Here is a 25,074-nt window from a genome sequence, read left to right as displayed (position 1 = left end):
GAAAAAGAAAGAACCTTTTTCAGAAAGATTGCGAAAAGTCGCGATAATTGTTTGCTATCTGGAATCCTGCAATTCGGAAACCATATTTCATATTCTACTGCAACAGCTGTAGCATTATAATACTCACATCCAAACCTTATCAGCGTATTTCTGTTGTAAATGAGTACGGCATTACGTCAGTGGCAAACCGATCACCTACAAACTAAAATTCACAGAAAAGTTTCGCTAACTTCAACATAGTTCACAATACCCGATATACTTAATGTAGATTACAAAACAATTCAAACACTAATACAGTATTGAGCATTGTTGATAAGTTGTTATTTTATTTCCAACTTTAAAATAATTTTTCAGATAATTTATTGTGTTTCTGACATTAATAAAACATTTATTATCTAAGTAATTTTTATTTTACAATTGTATAATTTTCAGATTTAAAAAAAAATTTAACAACAATTGTTAACAGTAAATTTTGTTTTTACAAATTTTTCTCTCCACCAAAAAAAAAATCTGGTTTTTACATTTGGTTGTTACATTAAATAAGTACTTTTCTAACATATGTAGTAATGTACTGTTAATGAATAAAATTCGAATTTTTCTACTTTTTCTTTGTTTTATTCAACTTATGTTACACCATTCTGTTCAGAATTAAATTCTCTACAAGTTTTGTTTTTCACCCATTTAACCAAGTTATTGTACGCCAGACATAAAAATATGATTTTTTACGTAATTTTTTAATTTATTGGTTTTCACGCAGATTTTTCATAAACTACTGCAGATACGGTTGTGGGATTTATTTTATTAGATTTGTTTTGGTCAAAAACCATAAGAGATCACTAACTCTGCTCCTTAATTAATTTCCTAAAAATTTCAGTACGTTCTCATTTCACTGGGATAGCTGAAATCCGAGCAAAATCTTTCACTAGCCGTAACTTGCAAACAAAGCATTTTAGGATATATGTTTATATGAACCTTTTCCATTATTTTAACAAGTAGATAGATTATGAAAAAAAATCCTGGGAGAACTTGGTGATACATTCTGTTGTATTATAATGTTTCTTCAAGGTGCTATCTAAAGAAGATTATGTATTGTTTTTACGTGTTTGAAACTTTTAAAAATAATTGTGTTGTATTGTATAAATTTTATTTTAATCATTTATCATATAAACAAATAATCAATGAAATAATTTCTTTACAGTACAGCAGGCGTCTACTAATGAACATAATCGTTTTTAAACATGATGTATTTTAATATCTATTGACTTAAGAGAATGATTAAATTTAATACATAAATATAGTAGATAAAATATATTATTCATTGTCATCAGAATCAGAATCAATCTCATTGCCATCAGCATTGCTTTCTTCATCATCATTATCAGTATCAGTATCAGTATCAATATCAGGATGAAGAATTTCAACAGTCTCACAACTTCCTATCCAGGGACTCCAAACAAAATTAAAGTTTTTAGGATTGGCAGGACCATCATCAAAGATTTGTGGTGGTCCTGGAACCAAAGTTTTATTTTGAGCATTATATAAGCCTTGCAGATATACTATTAAGGATGTGTAGCTGTAACAAAGAGAAAAAACATAATGAAGATTTCTATTAGTATTAGTTTGTTGAATGAATAAAAATTAAATATTCGTTGATTTATTATGAATTTATTGATGATAAAGATTATTATTATTATTATTGTTGATAATGAACATTTTGGAATATATTATGGTAATAACCACTTCATTATCCAATAATGATTTAATATTACTCATTCAAGACCCAATTAGACAAAATGTGCATACAGATTTATAAATATGATAAGAAAAATGTAGGTAAAATATCCACACCAAACCTCTCATATATGGTAGTAATAATAATGTAATCTTACTCCTACAGTTTTATTGTCATTAATTGGAAGACATGTAGAAATGTTTGGTTCATCAAAGGAATTGTGAAAATGCTGTATTGTACTTCTGCTGTGTTTTACTGGTAAAATATTTTATAACCGCATCTCCTAAGCAAATTAACGTTTCTATCAGTGATGTCAAGTTTTTCAGCAAATGCAGGATTGTAATATTAAGGTGGTTATAAAATCAATGATGAAAATCAGAGAGTTACTCTTGAGAGGCTCACCAATCCATCTGATTGCAAGTGAACATGCCTCTTGAGAGTAATCTTCCATGAAAGTGTCGAACTACTCTCTCAAGGTTTATATTATTGAGATTTGGTAATCGAAAAGCGCTACCTCCTCTTGGATATTCATTCACACAATGCAAACATCATTTAAATTGTAATATTTAAGCTAGAAAGTTTAGTTAAAGCTTTTTGATAGGAAAGATATAAAAAAATTGATCCATGACAAAATTTAACTATAATTGCAACTTAATTGAATCACCTAAGAGTTTAAGAATATTTAGAGATTGAAGGGAAATAATATAATTTTTTTCCTACCCAGATAAGATTTTACTATGCTACTCTAGTACAAAGTGCCTAATTGTAAAACTTGCTATTTTGATAGGTGGGAACAGGGATCGAGCCACGACAACCCTCATTTTTGATTTGTGTAAGAAGAAACCCTAGGGTTTCTTCATACACAACCTATGGTCTCTTAACCATATGGTTTGACCTAGGGTTTCTTCATCACTACTCTGACCTATTATAGTTGTATACATTGACATTTTCACTAGCTGACCAGTTTACCAGCTGAGCAACTTAAAACCGAACTGCTACAAACTAAACACAGTTGCAACATGTAACATTTTATGAATAAAATGAAAATGTAAATTAAATTCTGTGTTTATATTGTACATATTAGCAAAGGTAAATGTTTACCTTCAGTTCATTAATAATGTGGGGATTTGATTCAAAAATTCCATTCCTCAAATACCCCCAAAGAAAATAATCTCAACAAGACAAATTTGGGAAATGTAGAGGCTACTGCCCTCTGATTACATTTTGTTCTTCTATAAAAGCTATATGAATCGTTCAATATGTTGTTATTTGAACAAGCAACTGTTTTTCAAAATCTGTTAACGCAAGGTAGATTTCTTCGAAAGTTGTATAGTACATTTCTATATTGACAGACTGGTCAAAAAATATTGGCAATACTATACGATTACCATATATAGTACATATACTGTTTTCTCATTGTGAAGTGGATGCTCAAACAGCTGGTGAGGATTTTTAGCCATCAGTTACCTGGTGTTGAATGAATTAAAATGCCCAAATAAATGAAACAATGCTAATATTTTACTATTTAAATATCCATTATCACCAAAATAATTAGTAGAGATACTTGAATATGGATGACGGAGAAGATAAAAGTCCATAATTTATCAAATTTTTATTACAAATTTTACAAGTTTTTTTCAATGAAGAACTAAAACTCAGGAATAAACGTAAAAAAATGTTATGTATTTCCATGATTTTCTGCAAATGTAAATGATGTGGTTCTTGCTACTTTAATTAATCCTTAATAGAGTATAATATTAAAACTAATTTGTAAACAAATAGTAATAGCCAATGTTAAATATGTACATAAAACAACAAAAAACTTATACTTCTAGACTTTCTCAAAAATATTTAAAAGCATACTTTGCAATGAATTAAAATCTCATTTGAATTAAACTATTATATTAATAGCATAACAATGTGTACATTCAAAACAGAGAAATCTAAAAAAAATGCTTAAATAATTTATTTAGAGATAAATTCAAAGGAGTCAAGAGAATAGTAAGCCTTTATAAATATTAGTAGAGCTTTTGACTGAAGTAATTTTGTATTCCTATAAAGATGGAAAAATTGGTTGTAAGAGATGTTGTCAATAACAATTTTAAATAATTGCTTATATATAGGAAATACTATATAGAGAGAGATAAAGCAAGAAAAAGTGATAACATTTTTTCAGTCCAATTTGTGAAGTATTTTGTGAATTTTTGAAGCTGGAGTAATAAAATTTAGCATTAATTTCAGCTTTATTTTTATGTACCAATGTAATCTCATCAGTGATTAAAACTTTAGTCAGGTTCTATACACACAGATTTTACTACGATCCTGTCCAATGTTATTGTAAATTCATTAAAAATTAGTGCACATTCTAGTCGTACAAAGGCCTTTCAGGTCTCATTCACAGTAATTTAGAATAAAGGAAAATAAATCTAACTTTCTAAGTTTTTTAAAGTAAATGTTAAAAAACAAGAAAATAGTAAGAATTTACTTCCTATAGTTTTCAAATTATCTTTAGAATTAACAAAATAAATAATTATATTTTCTACTTTACAGAAATTGTTTAATAATTCACTAAGTTTCTCTAGCTGGCAGGATTTGTAAGACATATGAGACATTTTATCACAAACAAACAAAAATCAAAAATAAACAAACTGAGAAAACAAGATAATTCAACTTTTGCTTACAATACTTATACAAGGGGTTAGTTACATGAAAAGTGGACTTTTGTCTTCACAGTTTGCATACAAACATGAGTGGGCTGGCATAGAAGGATATTGTTTGTGGTAATATAGGGAGAAAATGAATGTTCCAGCAACCTAAGCTTTGGTGTTTCTCGCATTAGTAGCTTTAAGTAAGATCATCTTCGGTTGTGCAACATATAATAGTGGACTTTTTCATGAATAAGGGCTTTAAACCCTTTGAAATTTTGAACTGTATTGGCAGTTTGGGAATATGGCATCAACATGTACTCAAATCTAAGACTAGGCCAGGAAATTTTAAAGGGCATGAAATTCTAGAAAATAGGCATTCAGCAATAAAATTAGAACAAAATTCAACAATAGACATTCCAGGATAATTGTGACAAAAGATTACACTCTACTGATTCATAACCTCATTAAAGAACATTGGGTTCTGCAAATTCTGTGAGAGATCAATTCCAAGACTTTTGACCCAAAATCATAAATATGCCCATCAGGAAATTCAAAGGCTTTTGAACTGATTTTAACAAGAAAGAAATAATTTTTTGCATTGAATAGTTAAATGTGATGAGGCATGGGTCCATCACTAAGCTCCCAAGTTGAAATTGGTGAGTATGTTATGGCATAAGAGTGGAGAGCCTTACCCTACAAAGGTGAAAACGCTTCTGTCAGCTGGAAAAGCCCTTGCCATAACTTACCCATCTTTTGGGTCTGGAAAGGCATATTACTTGTCAATTTTTCCCATGAATGTCTCACTGTAAACACTGATATTGCTTTCAGCAGTTTGACAAAGTCTAAGTCATCTACGGGAAAAAAGTGTCATCCCCCAATCAAAGATGTGATTATTTTTTAAATAATGCCAGCCCCCTAGCCCAGCCATTAGCAACTGGTATAAACTGAATGAAATTTACTGGAAAATCTTAGAACATTCCAGCACAGCTCAGATTCATCCCCCTATGATTTCTTTTTGTTTAGGGCATTGAAAGAGGGGCTGAGAGAAGATCAGTTCCAGAGTGACAACCAAGTAGAGAAGTTGGTATACCATCAGCCTGTGACTTGTCATAAAATTTTTACAAAGAAGTTATACACACGTTTCCCACTTAACAGAAAATATTTGTAGAATTTCAGGTAGACTATATATAAAAGGAATATATAAAATATGTTCTGTACTTTCATTCTGTATTAATAAAAATTATAAACAAATATCTGATTTATAATTAACTGACCTTCATACATAAAAAAACTACCAACATTATATAATTCATTTTATTAACATTTTTAAATTGCAATAATTCAATTTTCATTACAACAATAAATACATTTTTAATCTAATGATGTTACAGCATGCTGGGATACTACGACTGACTTCTAACCATTTCATTGATAATCTAGATTTTGGATTAAATCTAGACTGTTTTGGGTTTGAGTTTTGTAGGAGAAAGTTTAATTAGAATATTTAGAAAGTTATAGTTTACGTAGTATGCAGCCCTTATGAATGCCAGCACAACCTCAATACCTTCACACCCACACAACATGCAAGAAAATAATTTTAATGTATGATAGATAATGCTCGTATAATATTGTAGTACTACAGTACTACTTTAGCAATATATACTGTAGAAGTATATTATTTCAGCATCAGAGAAATTCTAAGATATAATAATTAATTATTTTCTTAGAAAATAATTTCCATGTGAGTTACATTTGCAAAAATATAAAATATCTTTACTTTAAAATTAATATTTAGCTTGGTGATGATAAACTGATGTGAAATTTATCATGGATTGTTAAACTATTTCATATATAATACTTGGTACTGTTTGTATGGACTGTCATAGATCGTCATCTAAAAAAACTTTAGGTTTAGAGTTCTTAGGCTGCAAAAGAAAGTCATTAGATACATAATAGGAATGATGAAATATGAAGCCTAAAGGTAATATCTTAAAGATCTATAGTGATTGATGGTAGCTTCTTATTTATGAACCAATAATCAGTTGTAGGCAAATAATTATCAAAAGAGATTTAGACACTGACGACAGTGACATAAGAAATGAACATGTAGATTTGTGGAGGTCCATAGAAAAACAATTTGATACCCTAATTTTTTTTTACCCTAAGTTCATTCCAGTATTTTGAAAAGAGTAGTTTATATAGTTTATATATAATACATAGTTGTATACAGAATAAATAGTGTATAGAAATACATAGTATACATATAATAGTTTATACTTAATAATTAAAATGTTATCATTTTTCATTATGATTTTCAAAAACTTGAAAGAGCTTAGTATCTTCCACTTTAAAAGAATATTTTTAAATTCTGCTTATATAAGTTGCAAACTTTAAATAATGTATTAAATAATGTTTTCTTATTGTTACTATTTGATACTTATCAAAGCATCATGTATTAAAAGAGACTGAGTTTTAGTATATTTAAGAAGAAATAAAAATAAGACTTAGGTCTGCAGTTTCTTCAATAATAAAATTATTTGTAGAATATAAATACTGAAGAAAATCTCATGTTTACCATTTATTTATCTTTCAGTTTAGATTACCTTTTTATTTATTAATTTAATGATCTTTTTTAATGATTTTATTACTATGATAATATTTTATCATAATAAAAACTTATTACTTTCATGAAAAATTAAATTTTGATCTAATATAATACTGATGCTGCTGTATGATAATGAATATGCTGAAAATGTTCTAGCACATTCACTTTTGACCACATTCAAATTTTTATCTCAGAATGGATTTTACAAATTTTGATTAAAAAACATACCTATACCAAAAATTAAAATAAATTTCCCATAACAGCTGAAATAGCTGATATAGAATTCTGTTTTTAAATAAAAATACACTGAGTCTTTCATAAAAATTATCCAAGCATACCCGAATAATTGAATTATTCAATTTTTTTTCAAAGTAATAAAAGTTTATCATTCATCAAAGTTCATATCTAAAATACTTACGTATTATCAGTAGACAAATTAATTTGTTCACATGGATCATTAATAAGATCAAATAAACATATATCATTACATGAACTTAACACTGATTTTTGTTGACAGACAATAGTTGCTTTAGTACGTAATGAAATGACTAAAGCTGCATCCACTGTTTTATTTGTCACTTTCTTGAGAGCTTTATTCCCTGTACTTGATAGAACTTTACGTATGTCATAAGCTTTTGGCAGATAAAGATCATCTAAAGGTTGGAAATCACTAAGAGTGTAATCAGGAGTTTGTCCTTAAAAATAAAATTAATAATATTAATAACATACACTTTGTCATAATAAAATTTATCATATGTGTATTATATTTATAGAAAAAAAATCTTCTTACTGCAAAGAGTAAACAGAATGATATTATATTCTACTTGTTTCTTGTACAGTACATATTCTTGTTCCTGCAACTCATTTAAGCCACTCAAGCCAACTTACATATATACAACGTGATCTGTTATTTCTGATATGCATACTCCTGACAGTCATTTTGTAATACACTAGTCATTGTAATTAGATTCCTCACTATATAAAGAATTAACAAGATTTGTAATTCACTGTCGATCATGCACTGTTAGATATCTGACCAGATTGTTTTCCAAAATACCAGATGCTTTCCACCTCTTTTCAAGTACAAAAATATCCTGGTTGTTCTTAAGCTAGTTAAAGACCCAAGTAATCCTAACAACTACATGTTAATTTTCTTACTCAGCATAATGTCAAAGTTGCTTGAGAGATTAATTTTACCATATTATAAATATTGGGTTGATTGAACTTTTAGATAACATTGACAAATCTAATAATTAGCTACTAAATTTTGACCTAAATAATATATATATTATTAATATATAAAATATATATATATATATTTTTACAAGTATATAGAATCTCCTGATAATGAATTTACCAACATAGCTAACAAAGAAGCCTGCATTATCAGCTTTTAAAAATTACCCTTGCATTAAGTTTTATGTGTTCAATAACACTGTCTGAGAAGTAGATCCAAAGTTACTGGTTGACTATTGTTGACAATCAACTCCAGCAAATACAGAGAAAAAACTCCATATTACTGTGGAAGAGCACTACACAAAGCAGCCAGTGCGAGGAAATTGATTTGATTTCCTGCAGGCATGTGAATTAGAGGGTAGTTTTACATGTAGGCATACAAAAGTATCCGTGTTCAGAATAGACTTAGAAGTTTTTGAACATTACTGATTACTCAGATTGTCAACAAATGATCAGCCACTTGTAAAAAAGTTATTGAATGTTTGTCATCTAATGGTTTTCAAACCCACACTGTTTGTCCGCCCTTAAACAGCTGCTTGAAGTCTAACATCACAAATTCCTTATGATACTGTTTATGATAAAATGAAATAATTAATTTAAATTTTGTGATATTAACATACCTACAATAATCTTGTATGTTCCTGATTTTCCATTTTCATCATCACTGTCTTTCTTAAGGACCAAGCTTCCATAATTAATTGTTTCATCAATATTCACTAAAAGTTGTTTACGAGGTGATTCTATGTTTTCTGTAATACTTGGCCACATATTTATTCCATCCAGCTCACCACCCAGATCACTTACATTTCCTCCTAAAAAATAAATGCCTTTTAATACACTTATTCTCATTTATGTTTATTATTATTTTGCCTCTAAAAAATATATAAATTATTACTTTATTTAGTTCTGTTTAATTTGATATTAAGATAGGAGTATGAATGACAAGTTTAGATTGTAAAAAACCCAATGTTCAAAAACTTTAACTTTTTTAAACCTAGAATTATTAATATCTTTAATAAGCTACTTAGTGACTGAATGGACCTACACCATTTAATAGTTAGTATTTTATTTCTACTGAAGGCTTAAATAATTAATTCATTTTCATCATTTAAGTATTTAAGTATTTTCATCAACCTGTATTTGCCATTTTAAAGATCCCTGAAGGGGATCTTTTTATGCTAATAAGGTAGCATATATCTGAATTATAACACTGAAATAATTTGAAAGTCACAGTAATACAAAACTTAAATCTGCATTTTCAAAAGAAAGGAAAAACGTTTTTAAAATATTACAGTAATATGAGTATATCAGACCATCGTATGATAAATAAAAATTAGAAACATTTGGAGTGATTGTAAGAAAGTTGGAAGTACATTGAAAGGTATATTTGTGATGAAAGGGAAGTTGAAGATTTCTTAAAATAGTGGTAACTGCTAACTTTGCTATTTTTAAACACAAGTTACATATAGCCCACCATATTTGTCTATTGGTAAACTTGTCACAAGATCAGTTGTTAAACAGCTGATTTTCTAAATTGAAGGTTCTGAGATTTGAATCTTAGTGAAACTTAGTTGCTTTTATGTGGATTTGAATACTAGACAGTGAATAGTGGTGTACTTGGGGTTGAGGATCAATTAACCACATAACTGGTCGGCCTGAGTCAGTACAAGAATACACCTCATTTACACATCATACATATCATCCTCATCTCATTAGGCCATGGGAGGGGTTTGCTTATTGTTCACTAGTTGAACAGATTAATCAATGTACACAATAGGAATAATAATAAGAAACATATTTTTATGATCGTTGATAAAGTGACAAATTTTTGCTGATATTTAAACATCAATGAAGAGCTAATTCAACTTCAGATCAGTTTATTACTACTTGGCAGAAATAGGGAAAATGTAATTATTACAGTCTTGCCTGACTGATAAATCACAAATCCCAAAATTGCAGGCTTGTACCTGAAATAAGCATTACATGTTAAAGACCAAAAGAAACCTAGATTTAATGACTTAATAATCGTAAAAATAAATTAAAATAATAAAATTATTTCTTATTCAATAAATATAGATATGAACCATTTCAAATCTTGTAAAACAAAAAATAAATACCTTGCTGAATTACATTTAAAATGTATTACTTAGGATATCCTTTATGAACAGTAATTGTCAGTATATCTAACTTTGGATAAATTCACTCATTTACAAAAATACAGGTAAACAAAATAAAGAATTCGTAAAAGAAAAATGATTAATGAGCTTAATAAAAATGATTCATTATTATTTTAATTAATCTAATAAATCAATTTTAAGATACTTTATGATTAATTTTGTATAAATAAGGCTGCAAATTAAAGAAAAAAAATCAGTGACCATAACTCCACTTTATCTGTGTTAATGCTGGACTGAAAGTATAGAGTATTACATTTTTTTTCTATATTTTTTTAATTTTATTATAAATAATAGAAATATATGTTTACAAATAATTCATCCAGTAGCTGGTGTTTTTAGTAGATATATAGACAAATCTACTTGATCCATTTCAATATTGATTTAATACAATTTTATATTATATTTTGAACAAAAATGTTGTCCATTTTTACTTCCTTTTACAAAGTAAAGGAAGTATTGTGATAACAAAAAATTTCAGTTTTCAGATTTCAACAGAAATATCCATTCAATGAATCCATTTTGACTAGTTTCAGCATAACGTCTGTACGTACGTACGTATGTATCTCACATAATTCAAAAACGATTAGCGGTAGGACGTTGAAATTTTGACTTTTGGACTTTTTCTTAACTGTAGTAATAAGCCTTTGTTGAGAGCTTTTCCATGATGTATCATAAGTGGTATGTATTTTCACTGGTTCCAGAGTTATAGCCAAATAAAATTTTAATTAATGAAATATTTGGATCTTAGAAGGGGAAGGCACATCGGTTTGAATCCCACTTCATTTCCTTTTTTAACTTCTTTTTTTAATTTAACTGTATTGACTTATTAATAATTATTAACCTCTGATTGTAAACAAATTTTTACAATAAATAATAATTCAATAGTAACAATAAAAAACGATTATGAAAAAATTAGTAAAAGTTATTAATGAAATAAAAAATTTTATGTACTTTTCATTTTAAAAAAATGTGTATATGTAATATAATAGGCGTACAAGGAGGTCGTGTGGTCTCCACATCACATTTTTTATTTTACATTTTTTTATTAAGAGTTTGATTTTTTCATTTACTCTTTCAATTGAAATGATTTTTTTAATACATATTTAATGAAAATAGAGGCACCCATTTTCCTTAAACACACTTTAAATATGACTAAGTACCAGATTTTTGTGAAATTTGTTAAAAAAATGTATGATGGCCATGGTTTTAATTTTATATTTCAAAACAAAGATCTTTGTGAAGATATGTGCCAGTTAGGAAACAATAAATGACTTAGACAAAGATATCTTAGATAGGCTAATGGGTAGTGTACTATTTCAATAAAACAGATGCTCCGTTAAAATGTTTAACAATAAACTTAAGCAGGACTTCTTTTAAATAAATTAAAATTAATCTTTCTTTTTGGACAAATTACAATTTTGTTTACAAACAGAGGCATTTTTACTTCCTTGTACGAAGTAAACAAAGTATTGTGATGGTGAAAAATTTCAGTTTCCAGATTTCAACGGAAATATTCATTTTGAACATTCCTGAATCCATTTTGACTACTATTGGCGTGACGTCTGTACGTACATATGTATCTCACATAACTCAAAAACAATTAGCTGTAGAATGTTGAAATTTTGTTTTTAGGGCTGTTTGCAACATCTAGTTGTGCACCTCCCCTTTGTTACAATAAAAAAAAGTCCAAAAAAGCCCAAAATTCAAAAAGATTTGGATTTAGGAACTTTTATTTACTGCAGTAATAAGTCCTCATTGAGAATGTTTCAACGATATATCATCAGTGGTACTTATTTTCATTGGTTCCAGAGTTATAGCCAAATAAAATCGTAATTAATGAAATATTTGGACCTTTCAAGGAGAAGGCACATTCATTCGAATCAGACTTCATCTCCTTTTTTTCATTTAAATATATTGATTTATTAATAATTATTAACCTCTGATTGTAAAAAAAATGTATGGTAAATAATAATTCATAATAATAATAACAAAATAAAAAATATCATAAGTTATTAATGAAATAAAATTTTATGTACTTTTCATTTTAACAAAATGTGTATATGAAAGTTAATAGGCGTAAAAGGAAGTTATATGGTGTCCACATCAGATTTTTCTTTAATGTTGGACAGACTCAAAATTAAATACTATTTTCAATGTTCTATGTTTATATAATGAAACACATGTTCATATATGAAATTATAAGTTCAAAAAAAAGAAAGTTTATTACTTTAAACTCTTTCAACTTATACATTTTCTCTTTAATCTGCAAATTCGATGGACCACTTTGATATTTGGCACTATATACAAGATGTAACATTATGTAAATATAACTTAATTAAACTATTTGTTCATAATTTGAAACATGTTACTGATTTGTAAAGATACTAAATTATTTAACTGTCACAAATATTTCAAATAAAATTATAATTATTTTTCATCAAAGTATGCACAGTTTAATCTGTGATTCATGACTATTACCTGCAGCGCTGTATAAAGTTGGCAGCCAATCAGTTACATGAATCAATTCTTCTGAAACACGTGAAGAATCTTTAATAAGTGGGCTCCAAACAACGGCTGCAGTCTTTACACCTCCTTCAAACATTGAATACTTCTCCTGTAAAATAGTTAATTAATACATCTTTTATCCAAAATTTCCAATTTTGTTTTGGATACATAATGAAATAATAGAAACTATTTTTATAAAAAATTTAGAAACTTTTATAATTTCATGTAAATTCTGAGACGTACAAGGGTGGTCTGAAAAGTGCTGCCTGATAGTGAAAATGAAAATTATGTTTTCAAAAGACTTATTTTTCAACATAATCTACTTTAATAATAATATATTTCATCTACTGGTGTTTAGCGCCATCATCCCATATCTGTATAGTTTCTCTGGAAGTGCTGGAAAGTACCTGTCTACAGCCGCAATTGCTTCTTGATTGGACGATAAACACTGAGAAGTGGGGAAGACTTTGTGTGTTGGAAAGAGATGGAAGTCCGAGGGAGTCAAATCTAGGGATGTCCTATCACTTCATAGCGCAAATCTCTCAATTTTCCCATCGCCAAGACACTTTTGTGGTGGCAGGTACATTGTCCTGATGGAAGATGATTTTTTCTTCTGCAGGCAGAGTCTGTTTCCACGAATTTTTGAGTCCAGTTTCATTAGAAGGTTCATTAGTATTCCCCAGTTATTTTTTTACTTTTTTTAAGATTGTCAATTAACACAATTCCTTTCGGCATCCAAAAAACTGACCATGACCTTTCCACCCGTTGGCAACCTCTTCGCGGCTAAAAAACCGGCTTCTGTCCACTCCAAGGATTGTTGTTGTTTCGATTCTGGTGTGTAATGGTGAATTCATATTTCATTCTTTGTCAAATATCGAAACAGAAAATCACTCTTATTTTTCGTAAAACGCGCCAAAATACATGATCATACTTATGTATACATGAATGGACCTACAGATGGCGTATATAAAAAGACGTAATAATCGCAAACAGAAAAGCAATCAAATCAAATAAATGTGAATTTCACTGTTGTAATATCAGTATTGTTTTTTATGAAGTATACGTGTTTAGTAATATAGAACAAATTTATATTATATCTATAAATTTATTTTATGGAAGGAGGCGTGTTTTCAAAAAAGTGTCAAAAGATTTAATTAACTATTTGAACTATTTCTTAGTTTTTTGTTCATTTTAATGTCAGTTCCACTTTCTTTTTTAAATAATTATTTTATTTATTTGCTTATAACGAAATTATTTATTTTCCCTACCCTAAAATAGATGGTGTTCTTGACCTTTTCATGGGTCTTCAGTGTTGCTGAGGACCTATGAAAAGGTTAACAAAAGGCTTTTTTATTATAAGCTTATTAAATTAAGAGATTAAAATCAATTTTTAAGCCCAATTATAGTTTTACTTTTGGTTTAGATTTGACTTGCCTGAAAAAGCCACTACTGGCTTCCGTTAAAGCCACTACTGGCTAGGAACGGAGGGGGTGGTGTAGCGACCGGACACGCTACGAGGTGGGTTCTTCTCCCCTCGGGGGGGAATCGAGATGCCTGAAAAAGAGATTATTTGAAGTCCACACAACTGTTACTCCGAAATGTTTGTTAAGTTAATAAATAGATAATTAATAATTTGTTTGCAACAATTCATATTTTTCTTCTAGGCTGAAGTTATCTTATTCCTCTAAATTGTTAGTTCATAGCAGTTTTTGATACTTACTCCTCTAAAAGGTTGGTTGTTTCCCCAGTTTACGTAACCAACAGTTATAGGTGACCCATTGTCTGATAAAAACACAACTATGCTATTTGATAACATATGATTTTCTTCCAATGTTTTTAACACTTTTCCCACTGACTTATCTAGTTCAGTAACCATGGCTAAAAACAAATAAGAATAGATATATCTGCTGTTAAAACTAATAGTCTGTTATAAAAGAATTTTTTATTTTTTTATTTTACAGTAATTTTACAATGAAAGATCTTTATTTTTAAAATAAATTTAAAAAATTGATTTATCAGAATGATGAAATATAATTAAAGTTTCTTTAAAGAAGTCATTAAAACTACTCTCTTTATAAATACTCTTATAGTAACTGTGCTTTCAGAAGTTATTATTTTCCGAGTTATTATTCAGCTTCTTCTGTAATGTAGCAGATGGCAGTGTAGTTAATTGCAACCATTTTGAACTGGTAAGGAAACCAATTAAATATATCATCAAATATTGTACATGATATATTTTAAATAATTAATGTGATCAATGCCATTCAATTTTGTATTCTACTGATTCTTCATTTTTACCAGTTTGGAAGTATGTGTGTTTGTAAACAATTTATCAAATCATCTTGTGTATTGTGTTATTTATTGTGAGAGTAACACAGTGATCTTCTTTACTAAAAATGTACCAGTTTTGTATAAATATTATTGATATTAATTTTATGTATTTTTTGCCATTAAACATGGTTTAGATTTTGTTCTACATATTACATTATTGTTACTGAATGAATAAATAAATTATTATCAGTTCTTCATTATTCTTTTCAGCTAACAAGAGTATGTGTTTGGAAAAACAACATATCTCTGAAGAAAGGGATGATTAATGTGTTCATGATAAGTAAATCAGCTGTAGTAAGTTTCCAAGAAAATTTAAATAAGTGGTTGTGATATTCCTTTGATACAGCAAGATCAAAGAAGTTAAATGATTTGCTGTGTTGGCATTCAACCGTAAGCAGTAATGTGGTGTTATAATTTTAAACAGTTTATTTTCTTATTCACAGTCAAAAATTAAATAATAATAAAATTATGCAGTACGTATTCTTCTATGTCCATGGTAATAAAAGTAACTTTTAATTTACAAATTTTGTATTCCATTGGTATTTGACAGTACTACCCCAGAGCAATAACTTAGATTACTGTTGATCTAGATTCCTGTTGATTATGGGCAATCCTGAATCAAAATCTCAATCAAACTAGCAATACTAGAGGGCATTGGACATACACAAAAAACAACACTGTACAACAAAATATAAATGCAAGAAGGCTTGAATGGGGATGCTCAGTAATGTCTTTACCGCTGAATTCATTTCTGATACAACAACTAATTCACACTGAAATCCAAGAACTTAAACAAGAATCATTATTCACTAAAACCTTTTTGTAACTAAGCTCAATAGATTGAATGAATCAGTATTTTCTTACCCGCATATGTCCTACGGTTTGGATTAAAAATGTTTGCAAATTTATCTATAGTTTCTTCCGGTGCTTCAAGTACCTTTCCTTCATTACCACCATGAACAGCAAGATGTGCTAAGTATAAAAACAGTGGCTTGTTTTTTTTGTGATTTTTTATCACTTTTATTGCTTCTTCTGTGAAGGAACTTGTTGCATATTTTCCTTCGTATTTTCTTGAAACTTTTTCATTTCTTCTAAAGTCATAACCATAATACGTGCCGTTGTTTCCCTGTGAAAATATTGTTAAACATATAACAATAAAAAAGGAAAAATCTTAAAGGAATAATCTTAATTTTCAAATAAAATAATATTTGAAAATAATGTTCAAATATTACATTAAATATCATTGCAAATAATAACTACCTTTAATTTTCATTGTAGAGAACTCATTTTACAAAGGGAGTAGTCTATCATGGAATGATTGTTATTCTTGAAAATGGCTATGCCATTTTTGGGAGTGACATTTGTCTGATGTCAGGTCACTCATAAGCATTTGGTCACATTTGCAGTAAATAATATAAAAATTCTACATTTAAAACAATAGTATACATTGTTCTGCTTCTTGAAGCATTTTTTCTTCAATTACATAAGAAATACCACAACTACTTATTCTGTACTTAAATTTTTCAAAAAACAAAACCCTCAGGGCTTATATTCATTGCTATAAAACTTTAAAACAGTTTCAGCTAGAAATGCAGCATGTGATGAAATAAATAAATTAAATATTGAACTTAAAATAGACTTGTATAGAATTATGTTCATTTTTATAACTTACATCAGCTTCTAAAATATGATCATAATAACTGATGAGGCGATTTAAAAATCCAAAATGGTAATCAAAACCTCTTCGAGTAGGAAAGTAGTCAAGTTTGTAGTATCCAAGATGCCATTTACCAATTATATTTGTTGAATATCCTAATTTTTTTAACTGCTGAGCCATAGTCGTTTCTGTTAGTGGGAGACCACGCTTTTCTAATGGATTGATTGGGAAACCTTGCATACCTGTATGATATAAAATTATAATGTAGGTTTTTAATTAATTTACAAGATTGATTTAATTATTAATGACAGAATCTATTATACAATAGGTTTTAAAACCTCCTTACTAATCAGTTATTGTTTACAATGTAGAAATGGCTCAATGAATTTTCTGTAGCTGTAAATATAAAACTATAATATATAGATGTGTGTGTGTGTGTGTGTTGTGTGTGTGTGTGTGTGTGTGTGTGTGTGTGTGTATGTGTGTGTGTGTGTGTGTGTGTGTGTGTGTGTGTGTGTGTGTGTGTGTGTGTGTGTGTGTGTGTGTGTGTGTGTGTGTGTGTGTGTGTGGTTATATATCATGCAAGGTTTATTCAAAAAATAACCAGACTTTTGTTTCACTGATACTTATAGAGATATTTTGAGATGTGGAGTTGGCATCACTCCAGCATAGTAACTAAAAACCCCCACCATGTGTGACTAAGACAAATTGATTTTGGGAAAATGTTCTTTCGAAATATATATAAGTATTTTGTGCTTTCAGTGATTTTTGTAATGAAAGACTTATATGAATATAGAGTTGCAGTGAAATTTTGCTTTAAACTTGACAAAACATTTTACTAAAACACAGAAAATGATTCAGTGAGGCATCCAGCTTACAGGATTACTACCCAAGCTGTACACAATGGTATAGTGGTTCAGGCACATTAACGTTTCAAAGGTGATGTTGACAATCTCTTTCGACATCATATGCAATGTTGATTATTAGCTTCTATTTGCAGAACAGACAATTAACACCCATTATTAGTTGATCAGATGTCTTCACATCAGAAGATACTTGAATTTTGGGGCAATTCATGATTCCTTCAGCATAACAATGCACCACCAACACATTGCTACTTATTCAATTTTGTTCACAAAATTCACTTAGCATCATCCCTTAATTGACCTATCCCCCTAATGACTTTTTTTATTTAAAAAAATAAAATTGCTGATAAAAAGATAGAGATGCAAAGCAATAGAATTCATAAAAAAAAATTTGTAGAATGTTGCCCTGAATGCTAAGTGGAATGGACCTTGGGGAAAGTGTGTAGTGTGTGTATGACAAGGAGAGTACTCTGAAAGAGACAACTGAATCATGTAAATATTCAATAAATTTTCTATTTTAGAAAATGTTCAGTTAATTAATTTAATTAAATCTTTACCAATGATTTACCAGTGGTTTGATATTCAAAATTGAAATTTACCAGAACAGAATCAGAAATGAATTAAAATAAATTTAAATTGAAATTGTGAACATAATTTATTTTCAATTCAATTTAATATCTATGTTCTGAGTTTCATAGCTTTAAGAAGTATCTAACTTTGTGCATGTAGTAAATTTTAAATTATTGTAGTCAGATAACAAAGAATTTGAATTTTATACAAGGCCTGTTAAAAGAAACAATTATTTAAAAAATTACCCTTAATAACATTTTTAATTTTTTTAAAACAATTCACTGGCATACTATTTAATCTTCTACACTGACTGCAAGTAACACTGTATAAACAAAATATTTCACTGAGTAAGATAGATAAATGATGAAATGTCAAATTACTCACCTGTGTGAATGGGGTATTTTCCAGTCATTAATGCAGCACGAGTTGATGTACCAGATGGTTGAACATAATGATTGTTTAGTATTACACCATTATATGCAAGAGCATCTATATTTGGAGTTGGTATCTGATCAGAACCATGAAAACTAACATCATTCCACCCCTAAAATTAAAAGATTCATTCATAATAATTAATGGCAGAATAATAATTCATCATTTAGAAAGATAATTTTCAGATTTTTTATTGTTATATAAAATTGTTAATGGTATGACAATACTAAATCAAGTGTTGACTTTAATCAGTCTATTTTAGTTACATCAAAATGTTCTCGACTACATTTCATAGCCATCCTCAAGATGACTTTATTTTTGCTAAATGTAGTCATCTAAAATGTAGTCATTGTAGTTCCAGCTGATGTTATTGCTGATTTTCGTTTTTAGGCAGTAAGGCACATATTCAGGACATCCTTTCAGCCCAACATATATCAAAATACATATATTATATATGTAAAATAAACATATAAAAGCACTCCACATAACACAAAAAAAAAAAAATGGTATTTACTGTCCACTTCATGAAAAGAGATCATTAAATAAAATTAAGCAGTTTGGAAGCTAGGCAGAAAAAACTTTCCAAATTTAAACATTCCAAAGAAGCTGCAATGATGAATATATCACTGCAGTATAATGGTAAATCAGAATAAATAAAAAAGTATAATAATGATATACCATCATTTGAAGTTATGTTTTATCAAATTAATTAATATGTAATAACTTTACATTCTTAATAAAAGATGTATCATTATTTCAGAACCATCTGGATAAGAAAAAAATTTATAATATATTTAATGTGTAGTAATTTTACATTCTAAAGGAGATATATCATTATTTTAAAAACATCTCTATAAGAAAAAATTGATTTGTTATTAAAAATATTTTTCTTATTCAATAAACAGTAAAGCCAGCCACTTTTTTTTCGGCATCTTCTAGAATACCAAAACAAACAAAAATTTTTAGACAGAATAATTCTTTTCCATCTTTTTTATCCTCTATGGTGCAACTGGATAGCATAATCTGATGAAGGGTAGGATTAAGTGAACTAAAACAAAACACTCTAAGGCTAACAACCTTGATTGTACTATGTTGGACTCTGTCCAACCATCAAACACATTAACATCACGGATTATGACTATTTACAAAATCAATTACCCTGAAGATAAAGTTGGGCGATCAGATTCCATGGTGCCTGACAGTATAAAGCTAAAAGGTGAATCGCACCAGGAACCTTTCCAAATAGAAAAATAAAACAAAATATTTTTTTGGAAGGTGTAATATTAACTCTAATCCAAGCAAAAAAACTTAGAACAATTAACCTCAGAACTAAACAGACTAAATATTTTGATTACACAGACACTTGCAGTTTAAGAAACCAGATGCTAAGATGAAAACTTTTTGAATCTGACAGCTTCAGAATTTTTAAGGGAAAAGTCGGCAAAAGAGCAATAATGAATGTTCCACATCTTGAAACAGCTTTCATGGGTAACAAAAAATTTTTTGACTTGGTCATTGACTTCAAAGGTGTAAATGCAAGATTATTACTTCTGACCATCAAATAAAAAAATCACTAATTAACACATATGCTCCTATAAATAATGATAATAAAACAAATCCAGAAATTTTGCAGAATTATGGGACGAATTAGAAGAAGACATCCTCAAAATCCCAGGAAATCACTTGAAAATTTTGCTAGATTTCAACACTCAACTTGATTCTGAAAGAAAATTTTCCAATATAATCGGTAAATATCCAGCTCCCAAGAGAACATACAAGAATAGTGAAAAATTAGTCAAACTCTGTAAATACTTAAGCTTAAAAATCATGTCAAAACATTTTAAAGCCAATCCAAGCAAACAGAAAACTTGGGTTTCCCCAAATCTAACGCTTGGTGAATTTCAACTTGGTCATGTAACTATCTCTGCCACAAAGAAATTCAAAATGTCAAGGTCAGAAAAGCCATAAATGTAACTTCAGATCATTATTACTTCCAAATCAAGATGAATTTCATCCCTTACATAAAGAAAAATTACACTAACCTCAATATCTCCAAAATTAATAAAGATGCCTGTTTAAATGGAAAGAAGATAGAATTTCAAAATAAATTTAATACACATAAAAATTGGAATAATGTCACTCAAAATTTAATTAAACCTGCTCAAAAAAATTGGACGGTTAAACTTTCATAAAAAAAAAACACCCCTGGTGGATTGAAGAATGTGAAAATGGAATTAAAGAAAGGGTTCTAGACAGGAAAAAATGGAACACTAACAGCTCGAAAAGATATAGAAAAAGTCCAAAAAGTAAGAAAAATAGCACACCAAACATTAAGGAAAATTAAGAATTAAGAAGAAAACATATGAAAGAACAAATGATAGAAATGGAAGAAAATTTCAAGAAAAACAATACAAGACTATTTTACCGGGCATTTAAGAATAAAATCAATGATTACTCAGCTCCAAGTTTTAACTTTAAAAGAGAAAATGGAGTACTAGCCTGGAACAACAAGAAAAATAGTGATATCCTGGTTGAATATCTTAAAAAGTGATTAATCTGTGAATATCCCAAAGAAAAACTGAACTTAAGCTTCACAACACAGAATCCTGTCTCTAATCCACCAGACAATGAAGAACTTAAAAATGTGATCAGCTCACTCAAAACCAACAAAGCATCAGGTGAGGATGGTATAATCACAAAATTATGGAAGCTTTCAGATAAGAAATTCATAACAGAAACAACCAAAATCTTCCAGAAAATTTGGATAGAAGAAAGAATTCCAGATGATTGGCTGGTCACATCAATTCATCCATTGCATGACAAAGGATCAAAAACTGATATCAATAACTATAGAGAAATCTCATTATTATCTATCACACAAAATATTTTCTAAACTACTTCTTAATAGATTTCAATCAATTACATTAAAAAATTACAACACAAGGCCAAAGACATCTTTATTTCATTCATTGATTTTCAAAAGGCTTATGATTTAGTTGAAAGAAATCATATTAAACACACTAAACGAATATAACTTGACCAAAAAAACTATTAATTTAAACTCATTTTAACAGATACTATGTATAGTCCAGTTTTCAGATGACGTCAACAATCCATTCCAAATAAAAAGAGAACTAAGACAAGGAGATAGTCTTTCACCATTGCTTTTCAACTTGCTTTTAGGAAAACCTTCTAGGAAAATAATGACTCACGTGAAAAGTAGAAATATAGAAGCAGAACATCAAGATTAAATGTGTAGCTTTTTCCGACAACTTAACACTCTGCAGAATTATAATAAGAAGCAATCAACCAAATTGACCAATTGAAAGAAGTAGCTGGAAAAGCAGCTTGCAGTTCTCCTTTTCAAAGACAGAAATGATAATAAATGTCAGTATATCTCAAAATGACAATAGAAACAGTATATAACGAAATTAAGATCACAGACCAATTTAAATAATTTGAAGAAATAATTATTGAAAACAGAATAAACTAGTGATCAAGATCAAAAAGCATAAATTAGAACTAAACTTTTACACAAAAGATATTAAAAATAAAAAGAACCTTTCTATAAATGCAAAATTAAGGTATTATACCACGATTGTAAAACTAGTCATCTTGTACAGCATGGAAACTACAAACACAACTAGAACAGTAAATTTACTCAACATAGAAAGAAGAATTTTAAGAAGAATTTATAGTTCAAGAAGGCCACACATAGAACAAATTAAAAGGTATATGAAGTTCAACATTAAAGAAAATTACTTACTATCTAGATTGAAAGAATACAGAAAAAAATTTTTGAATGAAAGGTTCCTGTAGGTGAAAAGAAAAACACAACAGAGGAGAAAGGACTGAAGAAACAATAGCTGAACAGTACAAAAGAATAAAGTATTTCTGGAAGAAAAAGAAAGGAACTACATGAAATTATATTTGCGTGGTCCTTGAAGGCCTACCCACGGAAAAAAACTGTAAAACATACATCAGAATCAGTAATCATTTTTAAACATCATATTCATTTATAAACATTCATTACTATTTATCTTTTTTAATATTTTTTTTTGTTAAAATTCACACTTTGAAGGAGGCTTCATGATAAAAAGGTTAAGTTGCAGAAAATAACGTAAGAATCCTGTTAAGTTACACCTTTACAGTAAGTTACCATAAACTTAATTCTCATGTCAGAAAAATCTAAAACATTTTATTGAAGTTACCAATTCATCTGCTAGTATTATTATGATATTTGGTTGCTTTTCATATATACAGCCAAATACTTGTAGTTTTGCTTGAAGTACCATAAGTATAAAAATGATCATACATGACTGACTACTAGATGCCATTGTTTATGAAGTAAACCCAAATTTTATTTTTAAAAGTAATTTTGAAGTCCCTGAAACATAAATAAAAATTATTGTGTGTTGTGTGTGTTATAATTATTATATAAGTATTATATTAATATAATAGCAAGAATAAAATCTGATCTTGTGTATCTAAGCACCTGCACTACCATTCCTTCTCCATTAAATATTTATAACCACATTTTTTAATCCAATAACCTTACATCTCATGTTCATTCACTATCTTCAATGTAAAACACACATCTCTCTATTATAACATATGTCTCTTAACAAATGCATGTTATAGAGTGAGCATAAATCACTAAACAATCAAATGCATTACTATTTAACATTGTGGGTTAGAAATTATTATTACACCTAGTTATTAGCTACAGAATTTATGTATCTGTTACAATAGATCTATTTGTTGAACTATAAGAGAAAATTACAGACCAGAAATTTTGTACTACCGAAAATTTGCCATATTAAACCACCAATGATACTGATCACCAATGTAAAAAAACAGGATCATTAAGAGGTGAGAATGAAAAACTGGTTATTTTTTTAAACGTTTTCTCCTCAATATCCTTCAAGTTATGGCCATTCCTGATTCAATAATTTTCCATCATCCACATCAGAAAATGGAAACCAAAACTGCTTCGCTGACCCTCAAATTGGATGCTTAGTTCTCAATGTGGGTAAAGTAGATCACAGACATATGATTTTGTATAAATTGTTAGTAAACTTTTAATAAAATATCAAAGAAATATTATCAGTGACATAAAACATAAAATAACATTTTTATCAGTGAAATAAAACAATTTATAATCCACATACGCTTAAATTTTACTAAGTCTTTATAAAATTCCATCTAAAATTGTAAAATATCTCCTGTTTACTGTTTCTTTCTCACAGCATTTTATGATTTTAGACCAGAGACATTTTGATTATGAACCATTTTCCAAATTAACTATTTCATTCAGGCATGCTAGAAAAGAAAAATCTTTATTACAATGAGGCTGGACTATTATTTTTTTAAAAACGGTTTAAAATAAATGCTTCATTAATTACTACAAGAAAAAAAAGGCAAAAAAAACAAAAAAAAATCTGTAGAGAATTTTTTTTTACATTTGTACTCTTATCTGCCTATATCTGCTTTCTTAAGGGATAATATCATTATTCCTTAAACAAAAACAAAAAAAATAGTAGCTCATTATTTACATTTGAACCTGTTATTGTTCAATTTCATTCATTAATTTACTAAGCAATTTTAAAATCAAGCAGAACACATTTCCAATAAGTGGAAATTTCCATTTTCCAACACTCTCCAGAATTCTCTAAAACTGTGAAAATCTCAAAAACAATACTCATAAACATCATAAAATGTTATTTATGATAAATTTTAACAAAATTATCTAATTCATTATCACCTATATAATCAGATCAGCTATAGTCTAATGATTTATACTGTTAATGAAGTAAAAATAATTTAAAAAATATATATATTTTTTCAGGATGTTTAACTGAAAACCACCACCATACTTACTGAAAATATCAATATATTATGAGCAATGTGAAACAGTACCAGATTTTTCTTGTTATATTGAGACGCTAGAAATTTAAACAATAGACTAAGCTAAACTAGATATCTCCCATCCATTATTTATTTTTTTTAAATTGTTTGGCAAAGCACGTCATACTTAGAACTTATGTGTTCTCTTTCCATTGTTCTATTGATTCTTAATAAATAATTTTATACATGAAATGTAAACATCATAAAATTAATATTTTTAGTGATCACTGCTTTGCAGTATAAACTTTCTGTACTGAGATGTAAAACAAATCTTGTTTTATCCCCATAATATAATTTCTTTTTAAATGGTTATTGCCGAGATATGAGCAAGGTACTAACTCTGATTTGCATATAAATAAATATTCTATTCATGGAATAAATGTAGTTTAATCACCAAACACACCACAT

The 25,074-nt window shown here is 28.6% G+C and overlaps 1 protein-coding gene across 1 annotated transcript; it reads right to left on the bottom strand.

Moving 5' to 3' along the window:
• Positions 1-1,212: 1,212 nt before the first annotated feature.
• On the bottom strand, positions 1,213-24,743 carry LOC142320182 (arylsulfatase B-like). The gene is made up of 10 exons (XM_075357866.1): positions 24,640-24,743; positions 22,971-23,146; positions 18,712-18,871; positions 16,907-17,133; positions 16,099-16,360; positions 14,624-14,781; positions 12,877-13,012; positions 8,842-9,033; positions 7,404-7,680; positions 1,213-1,573 (listed from the first exon to the last, which is right to left on the bottom strand). The coding sequence occupies exons 2-10, from the start codon at positions 23,094-23,096 to the stop codon at positions 1,312-1,314; spliced, it is 1,800 nt and encodes a 599-aa protein (XP_075213981.1). The 5' UTR covers positions 23,097-23,146; positions 24,640-24,743; the 3' UTR covers positions 1,213-1,311.
• Positions 24,744-25,074: the final 331 nt, after the last annotated feature.

The sequence above is a fragment of the Lycorma delicatula genome, chromosome 2 (genome assembly GCF_047948215.1).
Source record: "Lycorma delicatula isolate Av1 chromosome 2, ASM4794821v1, whole genome shotgun sequence".
NCBI classification, from domain to species: Eukaryota; Metazoa; Arthropoda; class Insecta; order Hemiptera; family Fulgoridae; genus Lycorma; species Lycorma delicatula.
Note: the sequence above shows the minus strand (reverse complement) of the source record. Positions and strands in the feature narration are given on the sequence as shown.

What these genes read in the sequence shown, in the direction of transcription:
- LOC142320182 (XM_075357866.1), bottom strand. Translation starts at nt 23,096, where the DNA reads ATGGCATCTAGTAGTCAGTCATGTATGATCATTTTTATACTTATGGTA. An exon ending in TAATACTAGCAGATGAATTG is followed by an intron (nt 18,872 to 22,970) that starts GTAACTTCAATA and finishes TTTTAATTTTAG; the next exon opens with GGGTGGAATGATGTTAGTTT. An exon ending in AAAATACCCCATTCACACAG is followed by an intron (nt 17,134 to 18,711) that starts GTGAGTAATTTG and finishes TATATCATACAG; the next exon opens with GTATGCAAGGTTTCCCAATC.